The sequence below is a fragment of the Stegastes partitus genome, unplaced genomic scaffold, assembly GCF_000690725.1.
Source record: "Stegastes partitus isolate 25-593 unplaced genomic scaffold, Stegastes_partitus-1.0.2 Scaffold1418, whole genome shotgun sequence".
Taxonomy (NCBI): domain Eukaryota; kingdom Metazoa; phylum Chordata; class Actinopteri; family Pomacentridae; genus Stegastes; species Stegastes partitus.
The window spans coordinates 52,645-64,412 of record NW_007579149.1 but is presented as its reverse complement, the minus strand read 5'-3'; the positions used below and the strand labels follow the sequence as shown (position 1 = coordinate 64,412).

The following is an 11,768-nucleotide window of genomic DNA, read 5'->3' as shown; positions in this document are numbered from 1 at the left end:
TGAAATGATGCTCACCTGACAAACTACATTAAGTTTGGAGAATCAGCTTTTCCACTGCAATAAAATGTATTGTTAATTACTTAATGATATAAAATCAATTGTTACAATTACAGTTTCCATGTGATTAAAAATTAATTTTAGAGTGTACTTACATACCAAACGGTCTTTAGTGGTTCACTTGGTAAATACACCAAGTTGCTTTAGTGTTTAGGAGGCAGAGACGGAGGCTCCAGATGAAGGAAAATGCAGTAATAAAGCCAATTTTGTTAAGTTACGTCAACTTAAATTTTGCTCTAAATCAACTAATACAGGAATTTGGGTTTAAATTACACACAGCATTAAGTTGATGCAACATTATGATGTTAAGCCAGCCCTTCAAAATAATGGCATATAAAATAATACATTTAAAATTTTATCCTACAACCACATATGTATATTTTTATTAATATTATTTTCCAATTTAAAATGAAAGTTTTGGCCCATTTATTGTTTTGTTTGTATCCATTGATGTTTTTTTGTATTGATTCATTTTGGAAATCTTTTGCCATATTCTTGTTTATTATTATTATTATTATTATTATTATATAACAATAACAATAACTTACTTTCTTCGTGCTCCAATGTGCTGAAATGTGACATAGATGCAATTACACTTGGATGTTTTGTGCATGAATTGTTTCTGGGTTTATTTACAGCCCGCCATCAGTCAGGCTTCTCCTCTGTGTCGCTGTACATGTGTTTTTCAATACATTGTCCCCTGAGGATAAACCCAGCAGATGCTGCGTGTTTGCATGTCGGACTCTCGGGGGGAACTCGTGAACAATGTCGTGTTGTGTTGTGTTTGAAACCAAAGCACAACGCTGCTAATATTTGGTGATTATTGATTTTGTGTGATGCAACAGAACTGTGTTATTACATGGAGACCAATATCCTGCATCAGATAACATCCGTAACTAACGGCATTATTGGACCAAAGAGCTGCACAATAAATCATCTGAGCAGAGACAGCGCCACATTAAAGTACCGCAAATTAACTGAAACATATCATGCGACAACATTTTAAGCTAAACTTTCATTTTTCAAGAGAAATCCGTTTATTTACTCTGATTTAAAGGTTCTTGGATACACTGAGGAGTCTTTTTATTTTTTTTTTAACTTTATCAACAAGACGAAGTTTGCTGACATGAAGGCTCCACATGTGCACAGAAAAGAAGCAAGTAGGAGGAGGGAAACACTGACAAGGATGAAGAAAGCTGCATGGAAAAATTCGGCTACAGAAAGGATGACGTGGACCAAAAACAGATTCTCTCTTGGCAGCGTTGCCGCCACATGAAGCAACAACTGGTTAAAGCACCACAAAGCTGTGTACACAGGACCAGATTTGAATGCCATCCAAAGCGAGACACTATTTTGTATGAGGTTCTGAGCCTTTTTTAAAAGTTTTATTTTGTATTTTCTATGCAAATGCACTTCCTCTAAATCACCCCAGTCATTCTGGAGTGATTCAATATTTCCCCAAAAAGTTGAAAACTGAAAATTTTGCCTCAGTAAAACAAAATATCTTCATGTTCCCAATATTGTGCAGCTCTATTGGACCAGAATCCTTTTCATGCTGACGCCTGGCCAACAGATCTGGCAGACGGAGCTGGAAATCAGCTGAAGTTGAGGAGACGGATGAAGCTCCTGATAGCTACAGTCACCTAGGCTGCAGACGGAGCTTCATAGAGACGTAAACAAAGACAGATGTGCCAATCTGCACCCACCCTGTACAGTCACAGACAGACGGATGTAATGCCCAGACAAACAGACGAGAACAAATAAATTCACACGCTGAGCTAACAGCGCCGGTGATGCATCGCTAACCCCTGGACTCTCCTCAGCTCAGCAGTCGGAGTATCCATCACAATCATTGCCTTTTACAATCCTCAGCCTTTGCTCATAATGCTGCTCCTCCCCTCTCTAAAGGGCTTCTGTGAATTATTCATCCCTCCCTTCTTTCTTTCTTTCTTTTTCTCTACGCCTGCCATTTTCAAACAAGCCCATGAAACGTGCTGGTACATGCTCCGGCAGAAGGCCGTAGAGTTTGATACCGGACCGGCCGATGCTGCAGCTAATGTGCTGCAAGAGAAACCACAGCTTCATACTGAAATTAATCTCGAAGGCTCCAGTGGTGTGGCAACACAAATTATTTGGATTGAATGAGAAACGGGTGACACGTGAGCCGCCCTGAAAGAACAGAGTGTTTGAAAAGATGGCGACCAGGTGAGAAGTTTACACAAAGCAGGTGATATCAAGGTGAGATGGGGGATCCTGCAGAGCGAAGACGGAGACCACGAGGGGGGTCTCTCATCCCGGACCAACGCCCGACACGGGGAGAGGAGACGACGAGAGATTGATAGCTTCTGTAGATGAGAGGCAAAGAGCAAAGAGTGGGGGGAAGAGGAAAAGGGCTCTCAGGCAACTATTATGCACCGCCGGGGGAGAGGGGCCGATGAATAATGGATGCTCCTCTAAATAGAAGGAGTACAGAGCTGCACTCCGGGCGAGCACAGCGGCCGGTAAGCTGCATCTGAACGTGCAGGAAGGAACGTCCCACAGCAGAGAGCACCATGTCTGCTGTCGTAGCTCGCTCTGCTGCAGCATCGGTGGAGTTAAACCAATGTACACTTTGCTTCAACTATTAGACGAATCTGTGCAACATCTAGTTTTCTACATGAGGAGAAACATACCAACCGTGTCCCCTGTGCTGCTGCAGATGTCTCCACTGTGGGATTATCTCATCCTATAGCATGAAAAGCACATAATAATACTGGCTCAGTCCTACAAAAAGAATCCTCTTCAGTTGGACTTCAATCCGGGGGAACATCAGTGCATTTAAACTCTGGAATAATGAATATTTTGTACTTTTTTTTTTCCTTATATATCGAAGAACCTGTGCAATATGAACGTCCTTCTCCTCATAGAATAAAACAACCCTGTGCAATATTGTTATTTTACACAATCAGGATGACCCTGTGCAATATCTGAATGTCTACATATACATGTTTATCCCCTTTGCTGCTGTAGATTATCTCATAACATGAAAAGCATCATCTTCTGTCATATTTCACTTCATTGCAGCATAAATGCATTTAAATCTGGGCAGTAGGAATACTTTTAAAACTGAAAATACCTAAAATAATATGATTTTTTCCTACATATAGAAGAATTCGCACAATGTTAACACTACTTAATATATATTTTCTATTTGTTTATATTTTTCCTACTGACGTTTGGACATTTTTACACCATCTCGTCTGCAGATTTCTCCAATGAGGGATTAACAAAAGATCATCTTATAAAATGAAAAGTATAAAATGACATTCAGCATGTCTCGGCATCATGTTTCACGCAGGTATAACATTAATGCATTTAAATCTGTGCGTTATGAACATTTTGTACATTTAAAATAATCTGGACCATTGTTTTTTCTCTACATATTGAAGAATTTGTACAATATGAGTATTTTCTACTGACTCTGACTCTAACTTTTCTGACAGAAATGTACTTTGTTAGTCTATAAATTTAAGTCTGCACACCACTTTCATATTTCTTGTCTTGTTTCTCACTCGGCCTCACTTGCTGCTGCAACTTGTACGTTTCCCCAGCGAGGGATCGACAGTTTATTTTATCAATATCTTGAATTTCTACACATACAGTCGAAGAATCTGTTCGATATTTACAATACTTGTACTTTTCCGTTTACTGCAGTAACACTGCAAATTTCCCCCACTGAGGGATTATTAAAGGATTATCTTATAACATGAAAACGACTTGACGGTGAATTTAAATTCTGGGATCAATCTATAATTCCTTCCCTTAACCCTTTTAATCTTTGCAGTGAAGGTCTACCCGCCATACATTCTACCCATTGGCAGTATCCATACGTCTATATATATATATTTATAGACGGATGCATTCGGATGGCGCTGTGAATCCTGGGAGACTTGACTGCATAACACGCTTAGGCCGAGATCCATTTACAGCAGCAGAGAAAAGCTCTCCTGCCCAACATCCTGTGCATCTCTCCTGATATCGAAGCCAACAGCTGATGCATCCACAATCTCACGTTTGGCGTTAAGTGCTAATTTCCCGGCGGCGCTGATACACGAGACGCTCCTCCGGGCGTTTGGACGGCACATTTCATGGTTTCCTCTCGAACGCGGAAGCTGACCGTTGGGGTTGCAGCGTGATGCCCGGAGCGTCCTGTGCGAGGATACGCCGCTCTCAAAGTTAATTTATTCCCACAGTGGGGATTTAAGGGATCTAAAAATAGCAGAAACGTTATAATGTCATCGTATTTGTCTTCCTCGTTGTGTGGATTACCTTCTAGTACCCTGCCTGAAATTAATTCCCCCCCTTTGAGTGCATTAATGAAGCTTTTTCTTTTTGAAGGACGCTCTTGAATTTGGACTCATTAAGTTAGAATATCATCAGCATACATCGCCGGCGTTCTCTCTGATGTACGAATCTGTCAGGCTCAGGTGACTCTGACAACATCGAGCGACAACTGAACATACAAAACTGAACAAATGCATCTTTAACTCCACACAGCTGATGCCGACGGCTGATTAACGGTGGCACAGAAAGTTCCAGAATAAATTAAAACCACGACATTTCCGCTATTAATCACTGATGAGGGCATCGCTCAAGAAAATTTGCATACAATTACTAGCATCCTGAGGGGGAAGACGATGACATCACTGTTTAGCTAAACCAGGTTTAAAAAATAATAATTATAAAAACACAGGCTGAGCAGCAGTAACAGCAAACATCCTTTCCTCAATAACACACCTAGTCTGTGCAAACACTCGATTCTGGACTCTGCACACATGCTGTTCCTCAGTAATCCCTCGCAGCTCCTAAACCTCCGTCTGTTCCGGACCGTCCTTGGACCTCGATAACAAACCGCTGCTCCACCCTGACTGACTCTACATCCCAGAAGGCAAACAAACAACGCCTCCTTGCTAAATCCTCTCGCCCGGGGCCTGGCATGCATGCTGACCGAGAGTCGTGCATGGTTTTTCATCTTACCCTTGCGTTTGTAGAACCACAGCATACAGCTTCGGAACACAGACATGGGAGAGGGCATGGAGGAGGTGAGAGGGGCCGGGGGCCCATGGACTGTGGCTACTGACCCTCACAGGAGGAGGTGGGACGGGGGAGGTGAGGTGTGCGGGAGGTTTGGTGGTGGCGGAACGGACACAAATGGACAAATGGGTGGACAGAGATGAAGGAAAGTTAGAGGTTAGTTAAAGACCTGGCGGAGTGACAGAGTAAAAAAAAGAAGGGTGTCTGCGGTGGGGTGGACGGCTCCCTGTCAAAAAGGGCTGACAGGACGGGAGGGGGGCGATGCTGGAGCTGGGAGCCAATCCTGTCCCTATGGGGGGACTGGTTGTTAGATACCAAGCGGTGGCGGCAGCAGCGACGGCGGCGGCGGTGCGGCGAAGGGCGAACAGCAGCAGCAGCAGCAGCAGAGAAGAGACCTGAGCTCAGCTTCTCAGCTCCGAGCTCAGCAGTATTCCCTTATTACTCCCAGAGGCTCAACTGCAGAGACACTCGAGCAGCAATCTTCCTCTTCAGCCTCAGTCAGGAGGGCCGAGGGGAGGGGAACAAAAAAAAAAAAAAGTCTTACTTGCTCGTTCCAGAGGAATCTGTTTAGCTCGCAGTGGAACGAATCTTGTTTATCTACAGAAATATGTGTCAGTCCAACTTGGCAGCGGCGGCGGCAGAAACGGCTCGGACGCATGCAGCACGCTTTGACATTGTGTGGATGTCTGCGTGGTGCATGTGTTTCCTGGCATTAGAGCAAACCAAGTCTTTAAAAGGCAGGAGGAGGAGGAGGGGGGGAGGCGAGGAAGGGAGGGAGGGAGCGAGAGAGCGAATGGACAGAAAGGGATGGATGCAACAGAGATCAGAGAGGACAGGGAGGGCACCGGGAGGACGGAGGAGGGACGGCTCACCTTGGAAATGGAAAGTCTTCTGGTCCACAGTGATGGTGAATGTGCTGTCGTCCTCGTCATCGATGCCGATCACAGCTCCCTGTTCAAACAGAGCGACAACAGCATGCAGTCAGACGGCGGGACACGTCACACTCCACTTCCCATCCCCGTCCCCATCCCCGTGCCCTCCACATGTCCCAGCAGCCCTCCCTCCAAAAACCTCCCCTTGCCTTATCGCCTCTGTGCCACAGTCAGCCTGCGTTTTCTCTCTCGCTGCCGAACACATGCGAGTGCAGCCTTTTGGAACATGGGAGAGACGAAGGGAGGGGAGGAGGAGGTGGGATTTGGGAGAGGGAAGGAGGAGAGAGGCAGACACCAGGGACCGGCAGCGAGGAAAAGAACTGCAGAGGAACGGCTAGCTGCTGGCTAGCCGGGGCATTAGCTCCTAGCAACAGAAGCGGGGTGTGTGACTCAGAGCTTTCTGAGGCGACAAACCTGCAAATAACTGCAACAACAGCAGCTGCCTGAGGTGGAAAAACCTCATCAGCAGCTGGAAAATATTTTGCACTCCTGTACAGTAGCTCTCTGTGAATACTAACCTTTAAAAAAAAAGTCAATTCCTGCCCCTTTTCTTTAGTTTTTGAATCAGATATTGACACTCGCACCTCTGAAAGTCCACGAGTTCACATCTAATTACCCAAACAAACATCAACAAGAACTCTGTGACATGGATCTTGTGATATGTTTGCAGCACTGAGGCTCGATAAATTAATAACGCAAGGTCCAAGTGGAATTTTTTCACAGGAAACCCCACGCTCGGGTGGTTTTAGAGCAACCGAGACGGTTTTTCTGGAAAGTCCCTGATTTGCGTTTTTCCTCTGAAATCAATATTTCTACACTGAATTTAGAAACAGACGCCTTCAGGACTGCAAATGAGCAAACATGATGATAATCTCTGAGTGTGTAACAAGTTCACTGACCTTTACAACTATCAGATTATCACATTTAAAATATATTTAACTCTATTTTAAAAACAGCTCATGGGTTATGATGGGTAATTATCATCTGAGCTGAAGTCACTTTCTGTAATAGTTCAACCCTCTCAACTGCTGGGGTTGAAAGGCATTTTAATTGCCAAAATCACACAACTTATCAGAGCCAGAAACTGTAGAAAACAGAAAGAATTGTTGGATTTTTTAGTTTTTTTTCCATAAATTTGATGACATCATTCTTTGAGGAAACTGAACCAACTCTGTATCTCCTTCTACTTGTCTCATTAAAAAATCTGCAGAAAATAAAATGTCCATAATAACCAAATTCTGTAAAAAACAAAAAATTCATCACTTCTCTGTGCAGCTATGGAGCCGTGAGTGATTCAGCTGCGACAAACGGTCACGTGACTGAAATTGTGGGAAGCTGAACTGCCGGCTGTTTACAAAGAGCGGATAAGAGAAATGTGTGCAAACAAGCTCAAAATGTAAAATACCTACAGCGTGTAAAGTCGCCATCTTTTTCCAGTAACACCTGCAGGTTCTTGGAAAAATGTTCTACATGTTGATTCCAGGTTTTTGTACAAATTAATAATCAAAGAAATTCAACTTTTGTGTTCTGTTTTTTAGGATTTATGGCCCTATAACTACGTCACACTTCCTACTTTTAGTCATGGTTGTTCTGTTTTTAGGGGTTTTAACGCAATGAATTTTCTTTCTACTTCCCTTTACAGTAAACAAGAAGGAATCGGCTCATGTTTTATAAGCTCTGCTGTGATGAAGCGATCGTCAGGTGCAAATCAGAATCACAGGACTCAGTTAAAAAACTCAACAATGAGTGTTTCACTACATTAAAGGAAATGGATTCACTGTTATTTCAAACAAGACTGAGCATGCCTGGTTTAGCAGGAGCACAGATACAGCCTGTGGGGGGAGAAAAACACTTTGTGAAAAACTGAAACCAACACAAGTCAGCTCAGCGTTTGGTGTGATGGACGCAGGAATCAGAGTTTGATACTGAAAACAACACAACTGTTAATCAGTGTCCAAACAAGTCAGAGGGAAATTAATGCTTTTAGAGAAGATGGCACTGTTTGGTGTGTAGTTAGCCTATAAAGTGTCAGAAAATGGTGGAAAGTGTTGATCAGAGCTTCCTAAAGCCGAAGACAACACCTGAAAACACCTTGCTTGGTCCACAAACCCATAAATACTCAGTTTACTGTCACAGAGGAGGAAAGAAACCAGAAAATATTCACATTCAAGAAGCTGGAATCAGAGAATTTTGAGCGTTTTTCTTGAAAAAAAAAAGACTCAAACTGACTGACATACAGACAACAGTTGTTGTCCAGAACTAGTTCTGTACGAAGCTGATCCAGCCAAAACCGAAACCTCTGCCCTCTGACCACATGAGCGTTTATGACGCTGGATCCTCTTTTCAGGTAGTTTCAGGTGATACTTCCTCCCTTCAGCGAGAACTGAGGAAGCACATTCAGGACATAAGAACTGGCTGTACACATCGCTGCTTCTGGTAAAATTCAAGAGAAACTCCTTGATTGCACAACTGACCATCTGATTAAAAACAAAACAAAACGGAGGGACGCTCGATCGGCGGCTCCACCTGTAAACGACGCCGGAGGGTTTAAAAGTTCGCTTCGCCTTTTAGAAAAACACCAAAACAAGACTTAAAGGTCATAATTAAAGATGTGAAACAGGAACCGTGACCAGGTTTCACATGTAAAGACGGTCGGGTTTGGAGCGTTTTAATCTTTAATCGCTAACAGAAGCTCGTCTTTTGTTTACTCCAGCCTCATACATATTAAGCAGCTCCTCTCTGATATGCAAAGCTGACATCTCACAGTCGTGTTGGGATGCACAGGAAACACAACGCAGAGGGACACACGGGCTGATTATTTAATGTACAGTAGCTTTAGTACACTAAATAAGGCCATGCACAATTTCAACTTCATGCTATAAACATTTTTTATATTATTATTATTATATATTTAGAGTTACAGGCCGTTGAAGTACATAGTGTTGGTTTGAAAATGATCGTTTTGTGGGCTCTTATGACCTCATAAGGTTAGAAAATAGACGTGTGATCTTTTGGGGTTTTAAAAAAAAGCACATTTGAACTCTTAAATCTGTTTTACGTCCACTCAAGGTGTCACAATCTAATCCCATATTCTCATTTTTGTAGACTACAGTTATAGAAATGGTGATATGAGCCTTGAAAGTTTACCCACAATGCACTTCTTCAAGTTTTATCAGAAAACAGTAAACACATCCAGGGTAACAGACATTAAACCGCTGCGGTTTTGATAGTGAAACTAAGACATATCCCATAATATTAGCGATCAATCAAGATTATCTAAAAATTGGAGATTGCAAGACATGAATTTAAACATTTCATGACTCTATCTCAAGCATTTGTGAAGTTATGAAGTAAATAGAATTAAAAAACCGTGTAATTTCGATCCACCTCTGTGTACTTTACGGGCCTGTAACTCTAAAAATATTCATATTATGAAGGTAAAACTGTGCATTGCTTCATTAAATATCCTTAAATATACTAAAGTCACTGTACATAAAACAACCTTCTGGTTCTGAGAGCATCTGGTGGAACATTGTCCAGATTTGGCAGATTGTATATGGAATCACTCAGCTGTTAGACGGCTGACTGATGATCTACTTGTTCAGTGGTCATCAGAGTAAACTTCACAACGAAGGACAAACAAACGTTTACAGCTCAAGCAGAGTCTGTATTGAATATATGATTCCTACCTTTCAGCTCTGACCTTCTGCTCACGTCCCTCTGGACAAACAGCCGACATCCTCTCAAAATGAAAGCTCAGTGTTTCAGTGCTAATGAAAGCTTCGGACCTTCCTCTCCTCAGAGGAAGAAGTGAAGCAGGCGCCGTAGTTTGGCTGCCATCTAGTGGACGGTACTCAACACTGCAGTATACTTTGGGGGCCAGAGCAGCGTGGCGGTACATGATCAGTTCCAGGTCCACTGGAGACAGTACTAGTAGTTTAAATGGTTTGTTCTACCTGAAATACAACAATTAGTCCAAATACTGCTAGTTTAAAAGCTTTATCTCCACCAAAAACACTACTTTCTGTTCATTTCCTTATAGTTTTGCAGGTTTATTTCACCGAAATACTACTTTCTGACCAAATACTCATAGTTTTAAAGATGTATTTCCACCTAAACTACTATCTCCTTTGCTGCTGTCCCACTAAAACATTCAACACTGTGATATTAATAAAGGGTTGTCTTTTACTACTTTTTGTCCAAGTACGTATAGTCTTAAGGTTTATTCCGTCACAACAGTACTTTTCTAACGAACAAGGTATAGTTTTAAAGGTTTATTCTACCCCGAATACTACTTTCTGTTCAAGTACTTACAGTTTGAAAGGTTTATTCCACCCAAATAGTACTTCTCTGACAAAAAATATGGTTTTTAAGGTATATTCTACCTGAAACACTACTTTTTTAAAATCAAAATATGTATAGTTTTAAAGGTTTATTCCATCCAAACAGTACTTTCTAACTAGCAAGTTATGAGTTAAAAAGGTTTTTCTACCCAGAATACTACTTTCTGTTCAAGTACTTATAGTTTTAGAGGTTTACTTCAACCTAATTATACTTTCTAACAAACAAGTTATGGTTTTAAAGGTTTATTCCACCCAAAATACCACTTCTTGTCCAAACACTCATAAGATTTAAACAGCACTTTGTAGCAAAAACATTATGGTTTCAAAGGTTTCCTCCGCCTAAAACATGACTTTCTGTCCAAATACTCGTCATTTCTCAGGTCTATTTCACTCAAATAGGACTTTTCTAACCAACAAGTTATGGGTTTAAAGGTTTGTTCCACCCAAAACTGTTCATAGCTCTTTGTTTGTCTGAGTCTTAGTGCTAGAAAAGCTAGTTCTCCTTTGGGGTAAACAAGTGTTCACCAAGTCACCTGCCTCCAAAAAAAATACTTAAGAAAAACCACAGGATGCCAGAAATGTGGTCCTGCAACTGCCATCCTGAGCACGAAGCAGACGAAACCGATTCTGACAACAAGGCTGCAGGAAAAGTACTGCGACCTGTTGAAGTAGGCCATCAAATCAGGCAATTAGCACAGTTATTATCCTCCTGCGCCAGGCTCATTAAATCAGCCTCCCTGGCAGCTCTGATCAGCGCTGCTCAGTGTCGTCTGACAGGCTGCGCTGTCAAAGCAGATCTCTGTCACACGCCAGACGCTTGGCGACGCACAGCGAGTGTTTCGTTTACTGTCGGGAATAAGACGGTTTGAGAATCTCACCCTGAGTCGCACGCAGCCTCGTCTGGATCCTCGCATCATCTTGTCCTTCGACTGTAAACCAGAAGCAGAACAAAGCAGGGGTTAATACGGTGAGAGCTGCAGGGCAAACACTGCAGATAAACACATTAACAGCACATGTGTAGATAATAACTCATCAGTTTTAGGGTTGTCATTGCTTTATGGCTCACCTTGACATCATATTTTATTATTATTATACTATATGAGATTTTATATAATGTTGATATGACCATCACTTTTACTTTTTTCTATTAGGAAGAGTCAACATGTCAGTTGTTAAAAAAAAGGCTTTTAGTACAAACATTCACATCGGTAGAATCAAGATGTTCTGGCTTCTAACTAGGAAAACAAATCAGTGTGTAGAGATTATTACTGTCAGCTTTATATTTTGTACGAGGCTGGGTGTTTTGTAAATGTGCGCAGTAGGAATATTGTTTTTTTGTGCATATTTCCTTTGCTTTTAAAGC

The 11,768-nt window shown here is 42.0% G+C and overlaps 1 protein-coding gene across 4 annotated transcripts in view; it reads right to left on the bottom strand.

Annotated features, from left to right (window-relative positions):
• The window catches only part of osbpl9 (oxysterol binding protein-like 9), a 52,436-nt gene that overhangs the window by 37,201 nt on the left and 3,467 nt on the right, over window positions 1–11,768 (bottom strand). For all 4 annotated transcript variants that reach the window (XM_008299445.1, XM_008299447.1, XM_008299448.1 and 1 more), the window contains exons 2-3: window positions 11,284–11,334; window positions 6,003–6,081 (exon numbers count right to left, since the gene is read on the bottom strand). In XM_008299445.1, coding sequence (XP_008297667.1) covers window positions 6,003–6,081; window positions 11,284–11,334 — 130 coding nt within the window. The remainder of the gene's footprint in view (window positions 1–6,002; window positions 6,082–11,283; window positions 11,335–11,768) is intronic.